The sequence below is a fragment of the Staurois parvus genome, unplaced genomic scaffold (assembly GCF_062004578.1).
Source record: "Staurois parvus isolate SC_StPar_1 unplaced genomic scaffold, SC_StPar_1.0 ptg002289l, whole genome shotgun sequence".
NCBI classification, from domain to species: domain Eukaryota; kingdom Metazoa; phylum Chordata; class Amphibia; order Anura; family Ranidae; genus Staurois; species Staurois parvus.
This window is the reverse complement of record NW_028320085.1, coordinates 1-15711: the sequence shown is the minus strand read 5'-3', so window position 1 is coordinate 15711 and position 15711 is coordinate 1. Positions and strand designations below refer to the sequence as shown.

The window sequence follows — 15711 nt, the reverse complement described above, 5'->3', positions numbered from 1 at the left end:
ATCGTTGGTATCAGTGGGAGGAATAGCGCCCCATCGTTAGTGTCAGTGGGAGGAATAGCGCCCCATCGTTGGTGTCAGTGAGAGGAATAGTGCCCCATCGTTGGTGTCAGTGAGAGGAATAGTGCCCCATCGTTGGTGTCAGTGGGAGGAATAGTGCCCCATCGTTGGTGTCAGTGGGAGGAATAGTGCCCCATCGTTGGTGTCAGTGGGAGGAATAGTGCCCCATCGTTGGTGTCAGTGGGAGGAACAGTGCCCCATCGTTGGTGTCAGTGGGAGGAATAGCGTTTCATCATTGGTGTCAGTGGGAGGAATAGCGTCCCATCATTGGTGTCAGTGGGAGGAATAGCGTCCCATCATTGGTGTCAGTGGGAGGAATAGCGTCCCATCATTGGTGTCAGTGGGAGGAATAGCGCCCCATCATTGGTGTCAGTGGGAGGAATAGTGCCCCATCATTGGTGTCAGTGGGAGGAATAGTGCCCCATCATTGGTGTCAGTGGGAGGAATAGTGCCCCATCATTGGTGTCAGTGGGAGGAATAGCATTCAATCATCGGTATCAGTGGGAGGAATAGCGCCCCGTCGTTGGTGTCAGTGGAATAGCGCCCCGTCGTTGGTGTCAGTGGGAGGAATAGCGCCCCGTCGTTGGTGTCAGTGAGAGGAATAGCGCCCCATCGTTGGTGTCAGTGGGAGGAATAGCGCCCCATCGTTGGTGTCAGTGGGAGGAATAGCGTCCCATCGTTGGTGTCAGTGGGAGGAATAGCGCCCCATCGTTGGTATCAGTGGGAGGAATAGCGCCCCATCGTTGGTATCAGTGGGAGGAATAGCTCCCCATCGTTGGTGTCAGTGGGAGGAATAGCGCCCCATCGTTGGTGTCAGTGGGAGGAATAGCGTCCCATCGTTGGTGTCAGTGAGAGGAATAGTGCCCCATCGTTGGTGTCAGTGGGAGGAATAGTGCCCCATCGTTGGTGTCAGTGGGAGGAATAGTGCCCCATCGTTGGTGTCAGTGGGAGGAATAGTGCCCCATCATTGGTGCATTTGCGCACTGCGGTGTAACTGGCTGTGCGTCGAGCCACATATCTGCAGTTGGCGCGGTATCAGACGTCCAGGGACCCCATTATTTCCATGGCGCCCCTCACATCAGCACAACCCCATTTCTCTGTGCGGGAAACTGCAGCGCTTGGCTGTGAGTAATGCTCAGCGACTTCTCCTGCGCTCCTGGTGGGTGGAGTGTCACAGATATCACCCCTCCCCGCGGTGTATACAGAGGAGCGCACTGCCATCAATGGAGCTCCACAACACAGCCAGGCAGACACCACTTCCAGCCCCGCCTACACATATCTCACCCAAGACACGCCCACCACAACCCGCCCAACTAAGGGCACACATGTGACTTGCAGGACCAGTCATGTGATCGGCTGGGTCCCGCCCCCGTCTAACGGTGTCCTCTCGCGAGATTTTTGGAGCCCGGCGACTGCAAGAACCCGGAAGTCTTGATGAGGAAAGAGGAGGAAGAGCGGGGGATGGACGGTGAGTACCGGAGGGGGACCTACCGACTGTTCCCGGGGATGGTCCCCCCCCCTTTCCTTTTCCCCCTCCTTTCTTCCCCCCCCTCTCTTTCTTCCCCCCCCTCTTTCTTCCCCCCCTCCTTCCTTTCTTCCTCCTGCCTTCTCCCCCCCTCCTTTCTTTCCTCCCCCCCCTTTCTTTCCTCCCCCCCCCTTTCTTTCCTCTCCCCCCCCCTTTCTTTCCCCTCCCCCCCCTCCCCTCCTTCTTCCCCCCCCCCCTCCCCTCCTTCTTCCCCCCCCCTTCTTCCCCCCCCTCCCCTCCTTCTTCCCCCCCCCTCCCCTCCTTCTTCCCCCCCCCCCTCCCCTCCTTCTTCCCCCCCCCCTCCCCTCCTTCTTCCCCCCCCCCTCCTTCTTCCCCCCCCCCTCCCCTCCTTCTTCCCCCCTTCTTCCCCCCCCTCCTTCTCCCCTCCTTCTTCCCCCCCCCCTCCCCTCCTTCTTCCCCCCCCCCTCCCCTCCTTCTTCCCCCCCCTCCTTCTCCCCACATGGTTGTTGGTGGCGGGGGAGGTGTGCTGGATGTCAGAGCTCCCTGATAGTGACATTCCATGTTCCCTTTATTACAGTTACCATCAGATGACGGAGCAGCACCTCCCCCGAGGATCAGCAGCGTGAGGAGGACTCTGTATGCACAGAGCTGCCTCTGACCAGACGCTTCCCGTGTCATCACCACTCTCTGGTTCATCCACCAATCACCGCCTGGGACCAATCAGCTGATGGGGCGGGGCTGCAGCAAGCAGTGAGCTTGGGATGCTGGCAGGTGAGTGAGGTGCAGTGAGTGCTGAGATCATTGTCTGGGAGGAATGAGGGGGGGGGGCAGACAGGAGAGAACAGTCACTCAGAGAGTACTGACACTCAGGAGGGACAGAGAGCAGGATACCCGGAGCGCTGACACTCGGGAGAGACGGAGAGCAGGGTACCCGGAGCGCTGACACTCAGGAGGGACAGAGAGCAGGATACCCGGAGCGCTGACACTCAGGAGGGACAGAGAGCAGGATACCCGGAGCGCTGACACTCGGGAGAGACGGAGAGCAGGGTACCCGGAGCGCTGACACTCAGGAGGGACAGAGAGCAGGATACCCGGAGCGCTGACACTCAGGAGGGACAGAGAGCAGGATACCCGGAGCGCTGACACTCAGGAGGGACAGAGAGCAGGATACCCGGAGCGCTGACACTCGGGAGAGATGGAGAGCAGGGTACCCGGAGCGCTGACACTCAGGAGGGAGAGAGAGCAGGATACCCGGAGCGCTGACACTCAGGAGGGACAGAGAGCAGGATACCCGGAGCGCTGACACTCGGGAGAGATGGAGAGCAGGGTACCCGGAGCGCTGACACTCGGGAGGGACAGAGAGCAGGGTACCCGGAGCGCTGACACTCGGGAGAGATGGAGAGCAGGATACCCGGAGCGCTGACACTCGGGAGAGATGGAGAGCAGGGTACCCGGAGCGCTGACACTCGGGAGGGACAGAGAGCAGGGTACCCGGAGCGCTGACACTCGGCAGAGAGAGAGAGCAGGATACCCGGAGCGCTGACACTCAGGAGGGACAGAGAGCAGGATACCCGGAGCGCTGACACTCGGGAGAGATGGAGAGCAGGGTACCCGGAGCGCTGACACTCGGGAGGGACGGAGAGCAGGATACCCGGAGCGCAGACACTCGGGAGAGATGGAGAGCAGGATACCCGGAGCGCAGACACTCGGGAGAGATGGAGAGCAGGATACCCGGAGCGCTGACACTCGGGAGAGATGGAGAGCAGGTGACCCGGAGCGCTGACACTCAGGAGGGACAGAGAGCAGGGTACCCGGAGCGCTGACACTCGGCAGAGACAGAGAGCAGGATACCCAGAGCGCTGACACTCGGGAGAGATGGAGAGCAGGGTACCCGGAGCGCTGACACTCAGGAGGGACAGAGAGCAGGGTACCCGGAGCGCTGACACTCGGCAGAGACGGAGAGCAGGATACCCGGAGCGCTGACACTCGGGAGAGACGGAGAGCAGGATACCCGGAGCGCTGACACTCGGGAGAGATGGAGAGCAGGATACCCGGAGCGCTGACACTCGGCAGAGACAGAGAGCAGGTGACCCGGAGCGCTGACACTCGGGAGAGACGGAGAGCAGGATACCCGGAGAGCTGACACTCGGGAGGGACAGAGGGCAGGATACCCGGAGCGCTGACACTCGGGAGAGACGGAGAGCAGGGTACCCGGAGCGCTGACACTCGGGAGAGACGGAGAGCAGGGTACCCGGAGCGCTGACACTCGGGAGGGACGGAGAGCAGGGTACCCGGAGCGCTGACACTCGGGAGAGACGGAGAGCAGGGTACCCGGAGCGCTGACACTCGGGAGGGACAGGGAGCAGGATACCCGGAGCGCTGACACTCGGGAGGGACAGAGAGCAGGATACCCGGAGCGCTGACACTCGGGAGGGACAGGGAGCAGGATACCCGGAGCGCTGACACTCGGGAGGGACAGGGAGCAGGATACCCGGAGCACTGAGACTCGGGAGAGACAGGGAGCAGGGTACCCGGAGCGCTGACACTCGGGAGGGACAGGGAGCAGGGTACCCGGAGCGCTGACACTCGGGAGAGATGGAGAGCAGGGTACCCGGAGCGCTGACACTCGGGAGAGACGGAGAGCAGGTGACCCGGAGCGCTGACACTCGGGAGAGACGGAGAGCAGGTGACCCGGAGCGCTGACACTCGGGAGGGACAGGGAGCAGGATACCCGGAGCACTGACACTCGGGAGAGACAGGGAGCAGGGTACCCGGAGCAAAGAGTGTAGCAAATCTCTCTCTCTTTGCTGAAATGTGAGGACTTTACATACAACAGATAGGAAGTCACGGCTCTGGGATCTGTTTGTGTTCCCAGCCGATTGGTTACAGATCTGTAGAATTGTCTCCATTGTCTCCCCCAGGATGGCGGTGGACTCCTTGCTGGCTCAGTACCAGAGCTGGCTGCTCGTTGCCTGCACTCAGGATGATGCCGCTCCCTGCGCTGACACCAAGCTGATTGACGCGGTGAGACGGACGATCCTGGAAGAGCCCGACCTGCACAACGCTCTCCACAATGATGCCTTCTCCTTGATTGCCAGCGGCCTCCAGGACCAATCAGATCTTCTCTCCGCCCTGAATCGTATGGCCAATGCCTTCCAGGGCCCTGGAGCAGGCGGCCCTTCATCTTTACTTCACTCCTTGGAGAAAAGAGTTTTATACCATAAAGGTGAGTGAGGTCTCCCAAAATGTATTCTGCTACATCTACAAAAAATCCCGATACGCATATATTGATTAGTTTGCGGAGAAGTTACAGCGTCTGAAAAACTGCGGGACGGTTACTGGAAATGGATTTCTCTTTTTATACTAATAATGGCGCCAATCAGCAACTTATAGTGGGAATGCAATATTGCGGCGGGCATTTTTACACTTTGTGGGAACCAGTGACACGAATGCAGTGATCAGTGCTAAAGTATACACTGATCACTGTGCTGGTGTCACTGGTTGGGAAGGGGTTAACATCTAGGGTGATCAAAGGGTTAACTGTGTGCCTTGCAATGTGCTTGGTGTACAGTAGGTGGCGATGTTACTTGGGGAAGTGAAGGCTCATGTTCGCAGGGACACAAGATCCTTCACTTCCCTCCCTGTCAGAACAGTGCCTTGTTTACATAGGCAGAGCTCTGTTCTTTGTCCTGCCTGACGATTGGCGGGTGCCGGCGAACATCTGTTTACCGGGACTCACAGATCAGCTTCTCTTGTTAGTGTTCACAGCAGAAGCAAACCGACGGCGGCGTGCCCTCCCCCTATGGTGGAAGTGCAAAATCACGTGTATATAGACCTGATTTTGTACTGGAGGACTGCCCTGTAGCGGTAAAACTGCTATAAGGGGATCTTTCAGTGGTTTACCCCCTCCAGAGGATTTACCCCCTTCCTGACCAGGCCATTTTTTGCATTACGGCGCTGCATTACTTTAACTGACAATTGCGCGGTCATGCAACACTGCACTCAAATTTACGAACTTTTTTCCCACAAATTGAGCTTTCTTTCGGTGGTATTTGATCCCCTGTGCGGTTTAATTTTTTTTGCTATAACCAAAAAAAAGACCGACAATTTTGAGAAAAAAAAAAACAATATTTTGGACTTTTTGCTATAAAACGTGTTCAGTAAAACAATTGAATCAAATTTCGTCCTAAATTTCGTCCAAAATGTATCCCGCTCCGTGTCTTTGCTAAAAAAAAAAAACCCAATACGTGTAAATTAATTGGTTTACGTGAAAGTTATAGCGTCTACAAATGGCGGTATAGATACGGGGATTTTGTTTTTCTACCAGTAATGGCAGCGATCAGCGATGCTGACACTGGGGGTAACTGACTTGGTGTCACTGACATCCCCAGTGACACCAATACAGTGATCAGTGCTAAAAAAAAAAAAAAAAGCCCTGACACTGTACTAATGGCATTGGGCAGGAAGGGGTTAATGTGAGGGGCTATCAAAGGGTTAACTATATGTAGGGAGTGATTTACTAGGGGGGGCGGTGTCTGTGTGCTTCACTGTGATCACACTGATCTGGATGGCTGTGCTGTGCAGTGTGCCCGAGCCGACAGGGAGGAGGACTGTTAGTAAACAAAACAATCTTCCTCCCAGTTGGAGATGCTCGGTAATTACTGGGCGGAGCCCGGTGATTGACGGCCACGAATGGCGATGCGGGTAGAGTGCGCACCCCCCTACCCGGAAATGCGAAATCACGTATGTGTATATATATATATATATATACGATTTTGCGCACCCGTGCCACCCTCTAGCAGTATATCTGCTACAGGGCAGCGGGGAAGCGGTAAAAAACATAATATAACAGATGAGAACACCGAACCCCCGGAAGTGCCATCTTGGTGTACCCTCCATAGGCTGGATGTGACGTCACTGGTTAACTGCCCGACACGTTTCGCCCCTCCCCATCATCGGTGATGTCCTATCCGGCCCGTGGAGTGCTCACTGAGGTGATGCTTCCCATTTTGGTGGTCTCAAGGAGGTGAAGATGGCTGGCTTTACATACATCCAAGTAAATTGTTTTTTATTCATCACAGGGTAATCCCAGGATAAAACAGTTTACGTGTTTCGGCCATAAGGCCTTCATCATGGCTACCTTGGAAGATGTTTTATCCTGTGGTCACCCTGTGGTGAATAAAGACCAATATATTTGGATGTCCCGGGTTGCTGGCTGCATGTAAAGCCAACTTTACATACATACATGTTTCACTGCATTGCAAAACGCCTGCCAACGCCAAACCGGAAGCATCACCTCGGCGCACACTCCACAGGCCGGATAGGACATCACGGGGAGGGACGAAACGTGTTGGGCAGAGTTAACCAGTGACATCATATCCGGCCTGTGGAGTTCACGCCAAGGTGGCACTTCTGAGTTCGGTGTTCTCTGTGTTTTTCTGTTATAGGGGTATGAATAGTTTTTCATGACGCTGTATCTTTGCTATCATCATTGTATGAGTGAGTGGGACACACCCGGAACCTGAGTACAGAATTTAGAACCCCTCTCTGTGATATTTTGGTAATCTGGATTGAATGCTGTATTTTTGTATTCTGGCTTCACACCCACGCTGGTCATCTCCCTTGTCTCCCTACAGACCTACTCTGGCCATTATGTCCACCTCCTGGAGCCGGCGCTCTCTCAAGATGGAATTTTATTGGCTCTCGGCAAACTGGGGTACGAACCTCAGGAAGGCGGGGCTTGCCTGTCTCTCCGTGCCCCGCCTTTAGCGCACATGCTCAGTACGGCAGCCCTGGGCTTCCTTGCTGCTCAGTTGGAGTGTCGCATATTGGCGGACATCGTCCTCATCTCCGGACCGGCGCTGGTGAACGGAGCCGACCTCATCCAGGAGAGGAAGACGTGGAGAGGAGAAGCTGCATGTATGGAGAGGCTGCAGAAACTCATCCAGGAAGCCGCCCAGGTTCCCAAGTCTCCTCCCACCGCGGACGCACTCAATAGCTGTGACTTTGATAAAGTTGGCGAATTGTACCGACCCAAATTCTGCGACCATTGCCACGAGACCTGGGAGCAGCACGTGAACGGGAGATGCAGGGAAAGAACGGAGCGGCTTGTGCTCCTCAAGAGGAAAGGGGATCTTCTCCCGCAAGGAGAGGACGCCGGCTCTGCGTCGCTCCAGATGCAGGCGGAGTATACCATGCATGACTGCGTGTACACGGATGGATCGTTACAGCAGTGCTGTGCGGAGTGCCGCCTTCTCCACAGCTCTTCCTGTCCGCGGCTGACCGCGTGTAGGAGTTCCGGCCATGCGCTCACTCCGCTGACTCCGACCAAGAAGCGGGAGGCCGTGATGCAGGAAGAGGGCAGGCAGTACAAGCTGCACATCTGCTTACACCCGGGGAATTTACCGCATTACCGCTGTTCCCAGTGCAGGGAGCTGCACTACATAAACTGCAAGCAGCTGGAGGAGTGCCGAGGGAGGCAGCACTGCGCCAGAATGATCATGCTGGAGAAGGACCAGCAACTGTGGCTACGGAGGAGCCTCATGGACCTGACCCAGCTGTGTGTAGACGGCGCCCTGGAGAGGGGAAGTGAAGTATAGATCTCTACCGTCATTTCTAGGGGAATGGGCAGAGCGGTTACCACCAGGGAACCAATCAGGATACAGAAATGGAATCTACTCTTCCCAAATTTTTTTAATTGCAAACTGCTGCTGATTGCTGTACCAGCATCCCAGATCCTTCCATTAAAGTGGTTCTAAACCTCAGACATGAAATGTGAACAAAGCGCATCCCTCTGTAGTGTGTCCTTGTCTCAGTCCAGAGCACTAAGGCTCGGTTCACATCTGTGCGGGTGGTGACGCTGTGGATCCGTACAGCCGCACCACCCCCACAAAAGAATGTGGACCCGCGGGCGGGTGCCATTAATTCTAATGGCACGCCGCCTGCACTGAAAATTGCAACCGCACTGGGAGCCGAGGTTCCGGGGTGGGCTGTGGTTTCCAAAGAAGTGTAGGGACTTCCCTGCGTGTCCCGGGACACGGGAGTCCACTCAAATGAATGGGCTCTTGTGCCCGCACAGCCGCATATATGTGAACCAGGGCTTAGTGTCATTTCTGTCTGCTGCCTCCTTCCTCTGCATGAGTCACTTCTGACAAGTTCTCCTGACGAGATAAAAAGGTGACGGGAGCTCCAGCGCACAGCCTGTGATTGACAGCCTCAGTTTTGTTGCTGTGTGAAGGGGGGAGGGAGCTCCTTTTCCCTTCCTTCAATCGGCTCACTGATCTCTGCAGAATGTAACTTCAGCCTCCTGCTTTCTGAAAGCTCAGACAAGCTGTATAAATTATGTACTGTAAACAGATGTAGAGAGGACTGCAGATACACAGGTACAACGTATGTAGGAGGGTCTTTTTCCTCTCTGTGTATCACCTGAGGCCGGTCACTGGGGATATGGAGGGTTTACAGCCACCATTTTGACAGACAAAGCCCTGACCCATCCTTGTAGTGTTAGCTCAGCCCTCAGTCATCCACAGCCAATAGAAATGTGCAGAAGGCAGGAAGGGGCGGGAAAACATCAGTGTTGTCAGGTCTTTGAAATGCCAGGATGGTCTGGGAGGATGTAGGTGCCTGTCCAGACTTGCAGCAGCCCCCATGACAACCTTCAAAGCCGTCACCCCTATCCCTCCTCCACTGCTTGGCGAGTCATTGACCAGAAACAAGTATGCATCCAGTGAAGTCAGAACTTCCATACTTGTTTCAGGTCGGTAAAGGAGTACACCTATGGAGCGTGCGGTCGCCATGGTAGCAATAGCAGATTCTTTGTTTTGCACCTTACAAGGTCCTCCATGGTCAACAGGACCCCATTGGTCAGCATGACTATACATTTGTTGGGTGCTGGAGGACGGCGAGCTGCTTCTCCCATTTCTGTGCAGTGCGGCTTCATCTCAGGAAGACATTGAAAGCCGAACAGCGGTGAGAGCGGCGGTGTCAGAGCTGCAGCGGTGGTGAGAGCGGCGGTGTCGGAGCTGCGGTGGTGAGAGCGGCGGTGTCGGAGCTGCGGTGGTGAGAGCGGCGGTGTCGGAGCTGCGGTGGTGAGAGCGGCGGTGTCGGAGCTGCGGTGGTGAGAGCGGCGGTGTCGGAGCTGCGGTGGTGAGAGCGGCGGTGTCGGAGCTGCGGTGGTGAGAGCGGCGGTGTCGGAGCTGCAGCGGTGTCGAAGCTGCGGTGGTGACAGCGGCGGTGTCGGAGCTGCTGTGGTGAGAGCGGCGGTGTCGGAGCTGCGGTGGTGAGAGCGGCGGTGTCGGAGCTGCGGTGGTGAGAGCGGCGGTGTCGGAGCTGCGGTGGTGAGAGCGGCGGTGTCGGAGCTGCAGCGGTGTCGAAGCTGCGGTGGTGACAGCGGCGGTGTCGGAGCTGCTGTGGTGAGAGCGGCGGTGTCGGAGCTGCGGTGGTGAGAGCGGCGGTGTCGGAGCTGCGGTGGTGAGAGCGGCGGTGTCGGAGCTGCTGTGGTGAGAGCGGCGGTGTCGGAGCTGCGGTGGTGAGAGCGGCGGTGTCGGAGCTGCGGTGGTGAGAGCGGCGGTGTCGGAGCTGCGGTGGTGAGAGCGGCGGTGTCGGAGCTGCGGCGGTGTCACAGGCGGGTGACAGCGGACTGGCTGGAATGTAGACGGGGAAATCTACATCCGTCTGCCTCAGCTAGGATGGAGGGGTTGTTGAAATTGGGAACTCCATCATATGGTGCCATTCCCCCCCCCCCCCCCCCCACACGCAGTGACGGTGTTTATGCAATTATTTATAGTCACACCAATGATTCGCTCCGTTGTAACTCCTCTGGATCGTTCCATCTTCTGTCTCCTCATAAGAAGTGTCAGATCTGATCTGCCTCTATGTTCGGGGTACTGAAGGTGCGGGATTGGATCATTGACAGGCATATAGCGGTTTCAGAAGGGGATGGTAGTAAATTAATGAGACTCCTTAAAGAGGACCTGTACAGCGATAGCACAAAAAGTCCAGCAGAGGACAAGGGACCAGGCACCCTGCACTCCATCAGCACCCCGCGCTCTTCCGTTTCATAGTCTGCACCCCGCGCTCTTCCGTTCCATAGTCTGCACCCCGCGCTCTTCCGTTCCATAGTCTGCACCCCGCGCTCTTCCGTTTCATAGTCTGCACCCCGCGCTCTTCCGTTTCATAGTCTGCACCCCGCGCTCTTCCGTTCCATAGTCTGCACCCCGCGCTCTTCCGTTCCATAGTCTGCACCCTGCGCTCTTCCGCTCCGAAGTCTGCACGCCGCGCTCTTCCGTTTCATAGTCTGCACCCCGCTCTCTTCCGTTCCATAGTCTGCACCCCCGCTCTCTTCCGTTCCATAGTCTGCACCCCGCTCTCTTCCGTTCCATAGTCTGCACCCCGCGCTCTTCCGTTCCATAGTCTGCACCCCGCGCTCTTCCGTTCCATAGTCTGCACCCCGCTCTCTTCCGTTCCATAGTCTGCACCCGGCGGTCTTCCGTTCCATAGTCTGCACCCTGCACTCTGTCTGCACCCTGCAGTCTTCCATACCATAGTCTGCACTGTTTCAGTGTGGAAGTGGACCTATTGGTAGAGGCGGGGCTTTGATTCTTTAGGTCAGAGCTGTCCCTTGATGACTGGAGGAGTAATATTCAGAAGGTAGAGGAAGCACAGAGCCAAAGCAAGAAGCAGGGAGATCCTTGCACTGCAGGTCTCTAGATACAGCTGCTATTCCAGCAAGGAGAACAGTGATTAGTACAGCAGTGCCCTCACCCAATCTCCTACGACCAGCAATGCCCTCACCCAATCCCCTGAGAGCAGCAGTGACCTCACCCAGTCTCCTGGGACCAGCAGTACCTCCCCCAATCCCCTGAGACCAGCGGTGCCCTCACCCAATCCCTGAGACCAGCGGTGCCCTCACCCAATCCCCTGAGACCAGCGGTGCCCTCAACCAATCCGCTGAGACCAGCGGTGACCTCAACCAATCCGCTGAGACCAGCGGTGACCTCAACCAATCCGCTGAGACCAGCGGTGACCTCAACCAATCTGCTGAGACCAGCGGTGCCCTCACCCAATCCCGAGACCAGCGGAGCCCTCACTCAATCTCCTGAGACCAGCGGTGCCCTCAACCAATCTGCTGAGACCAGCGGTGCCCTCAACCAATCTGCTGAGACCAGCGGTGCCCTCAACCAATCTGCTGAGACCAGCGGTGCCCTCAACCAATCTGCTGAGACCAGCGGTGCCCTCAACCAATCTGCTGAGACCAGCGGTGCCCTCAACCAATCTGCTGAGACCAGCGGTGCCCTCAACCAATCTGCTGAGACCAGCGGTGACCTCAACCAATCTGCTGAGACCAGTGGTGCCCTCACCCAATCCCGAGACCAGCAGAGCCCTCACTCAATCTCCTGAGACCAGCGGTGCCCTCAACCAATCTGCTGAGACCAGCGGTGCCCTCAACCAATCTGCTGAGACCAGCGGTGCCCTCAACCAATCTGCTGAGACCAGCGGTGCCCTCAACCAATCTGCTGAGACCAGCGGTGACGTCAACCAATCCCGAGACCAGTGGTGCCCTCACCCAATCCCGAGACCAGCAGAGCCCTCACTCAATCTCCTGAGACCAGCAGTCAGAGGCAGCAGTGCCTTAGATGATTCTACGCTGCAGATATCCAGCTATGAGGTTGTAGGTACACCAGTGTTTCGGCACAGGAAGTGCACAGATATTTTTTAGTACGAATTAGAAAATTGTCAATTTTTTAAGGTACTGCTTAGGTACAATAAATTTTCTAGCACTTCTAAAGTCAATTTGTTTTTTCTTAATAACAAACATAATATACTTCCCTGGTCTGTATGATGGTTTGGCGCAGAGCAGCTCTGATCCTCCTCGTCGGGTGCCTCACTGTCGCCTTCATTTCTCAGCTTCCTATGGTGGCACACCTGAGGGCTTGATCCTGAGCTGCGCTGCCTGCATCTATAGACATAGTGAGGCTCGGCCAGAAACCAACCCCGCCCCCCCCCCCCCGTATTGTAGGAGTTGACTGACAGCACCGGGAACCATCCAGCAAAACCTGAGAGCGGGGAGAAGAGCCTCTGCAGATGGGCACAGTGCTGTACCAAGTTCAGGCTCGGGTAGGTAGGAGGGGGAGGGGCGATACAAATACTGGGACATTCTTTCACCTTTTATGCAGGGAATGCATTAATGTAAGAAATGTTTCGGCGATACAACCACTGCAACCTCTTGGCGTTGGCACCTTAAGGCTTTTTTAAGGGGTTCCAGATGCCGGGAGGTGGGGCAAGGTTTCTGATCACATGACTGCCGTGATTGGCTGTCACATGACCAGAAAGCTCCCAATCGCAAGTAGAGATCGGGAGTTTTCCATTAGCCGCCAGCTTGACTTGATAAAGTAGGCCACGCCTCAAATGCGTCGGCATAGCAACCCTGCCGTATGGTCTCTCCCCGTCTGCATGGGGCGTCACAACTACAGCCCAGAGCTGCGATTTATTGTCTGAGATAGGAGAGTGACCAGATCCAAATCTATAGGGGAGGGGGATGGCGGCCGATGAACTTTCCTTGTTTTTTAACGTGAATGGATTTCTTTTTTTTTTGTAGATTTTTACTAATAAATATTCCAATGAAGCGATTGTACGAGGAAAACAAATAAATGTTATTGATCAGATTTCTTGTTTTCTTTAATTCATGTTTTCCCCGATTCTCCCCCATAATAACGCCGGCCATACACGGGTCAAATCCTAAATCTTCTTTAGAAAATCGGAAAATTTTGTGCGTTTTGTAACCCGATGGCGCCGCCATTGATTTTGAAATTTGACCAACCGAGTCTTTCATTTCACATGTTGCTACAGAAAAGAATTATTTTCGTGGCCGAGAATCTTTTTTTTTTTTTTCTTTCCAGGTCGCGGCTCGCGCTCATCTCTTTGTCGATTTCCTTTCTCGCACAATTCTCCCATCATTGATTAGAAATTAGTTTGCTTCTCAAAAAAATTTCCATTGTGCCCGATCGCTTACATTGGATGGCCGCTCCAAAATCGGTCCCACTGATGGTGCGAAATTCCAACTTAAATTCTTAATGACAATTTTCAAAAGAACATTTGTTCAGTATTTGACCCGTGTATGGCCTGCAGGATGCTCCTCATGAAAAGTGCTGGCGGCACAGCTGGCAAAGCATTCTGGGACTTGTAGTCCCTCGACAGCAGAAGGACTGACTGGAGCTTTCTCGCTGATTGATATTCGGATTCTTCTTGTTCTGGGTAACACGGAGTCTCTCCCGCCAAGGAGGGTGACCTCAGGGAACCAATGGAAGTTGATGGGAGCAAAAGGATCGCAGACCCCCGGGATTCGTTCAAACAATTGCAGATCACTGCCACTCCTTCAGCCCTGGATCACAGTCACATCGCATGCGATTCTGTGTGGTGCAAGTGGAGCTGGGGGGGGGGGGTTATTTTTTCTGCAGAAAAGACTACAAATGTCGGGAAACGTTTTTCTTTACTTTGTTATAAAACTTCTCAAATAAAAATGGCGGACAGGACAGACACCTCTGAAATGAATAGGCTGAGGCCAGTGCAGGAGGACCCCCCCCCCCCTCCCCCTCATATACACTGATGCCAGTGCAGGAGGACCACCCCCCCCATCCTGATATACACAAGGGACAGGGGTAAGGAACGCCATTCTTGGTTTAGGTCCTCATAAGCGCTGGGGGGGGGGGGGGTGGCGTAGTCCGATGCCACAGCAGCTACAGGAAATCGATGTCCACAACAGAAGAGGGTGCACCACAAAGCTCAGCAAGGATGGCAGTTGGTTGGACAGCCCTTGGCAGCCATCAGAAACACTCATAGATCACCGCTGAGTATCCCTCCCCACAAAGGGCAGCCGCCGCCAACCCCCACCCTCACAAAGGGCAAACAACCCAAACCCAACCCCCCCACAAAGGGCAGCCAACTCCCTTCCCAACATAGGGCAGCCAAACCCCTTTCCCACCTTCAGAAAGGGCAGCCAACCCCCTCCCCCCATATGTCACGCTTTGCAATGTAGTCCTCATCAGAGAGGACCAGGATGACTCCAGGCACCCAGAGGAAACCTTGGCCGTGGTTCTCCATAGTTCGGTCCTCATACTCGAGCTGCCCAATGACAGGTGACACCGAATTCCCGGTTACACTATTGTCTGCTCTTACTGCAGAGACATCTTCCAGACAGTTCACATTGCACTGGAAAACATGGCGGCTCCACTCCTATTCGCAGACACAAGTACGGCGGTTCACGGTTTGCAGCGTTTAGCCTGGCTCTCCACCCCGACGCTGCTCACCCTCTTGTTGCGGTGATGAGGGAACGTCGGCATCAGCTGCGGCTCACAAGCTGAAAAAAAGCAAAAATTACATAAAAGTGTTATTTCTGTAAAAATGTATCCTGGGGGGTCTGATGGGGGAGAAATGTACTAAAGGGCAGAATTTACTGTCGCCCAAAGGGACCAACCAGATTCCAGGATGTCATTTAAAACCACGACAGTAAAATAACAACAACAGCTGGAAGTGGACTCCTGCAGGCGGCAAACATATAAACATAGTCTTTTACACTTGACTAGATGTCCAGAGCACCCCAATCAAGAATCCCCCACCCTCCATAACATCACCATGCACCCCCTTTAGGGGCAGAGCTGGAAAGCAGAAAGTGCCAGGTCTGGAGGAGGACCAGAGGAGGGCTGGAGTCAGTTACCAGAGTCTGCTGAATGCTGAGACCGGGGGAGGCAGAGATGAGGGGGGGCTGCAGCTGTACTGAGAAATGCAGGATCTGGCGGAGGTGTTCTATCCTCCTCTGCTGCCGACTGCTGAGACAAGGGTACCTGCAGGAGAGGTGCAAGGGCCACATGAAATGGCCTGGAGGGCCAGATTCGGCCCGTGGGCCTTGTGTTTGACACCTGTGAGGAACGCAATGACTGAGAGCCAATGGAATTCCTTCTCCCTGCGGTAGAGTGTATCTCGGTTCCCGGGTGGCACCATGCATCGGGAGTGACGTGTTCTGGTCCTGCAGTGGAGTGTATCTGGGGCCCCGGGAGTGACGTGTTCTGGTCCTGCAGTGGAGTGTATCTGGGGCCCCGGGAGTGACATGTTTCTGGTCCTGCAGTGGAGTGTATCTCGGGCCCCGGGAGTGACGTGTTCTCGTCCTGCAGTGG

General features: G+C 55.3%; 1 protein-coding gene across 1 annotated transcript; it reads left to right on the top strand.

The window, feature by feature from the left end:
* The first annotated feature begins 1385 nt into the window (after window positions 1-1385).
* On the top strand, window positions 1386-13206 carry LOC149431337 (spermatogenesis-associated protein 2-like protein). Its single transcript, XM_089665651.1, is given in 5 exon segments — window positions 1386-1525; window positions 2121-2314; window positions 4465-4702; window positions 4704-4769; window positions 7180-13206. Coding segments are annotated over 3 exon segments (1266 nt in total). The 5' UTR covers window positions 1386-1525; window positions 2121-2314; window position 4465; the 3' UTR covers window positions 8143-13206.
* Window positions 13207-15711: the final 2505 nt, after the last annotated feature.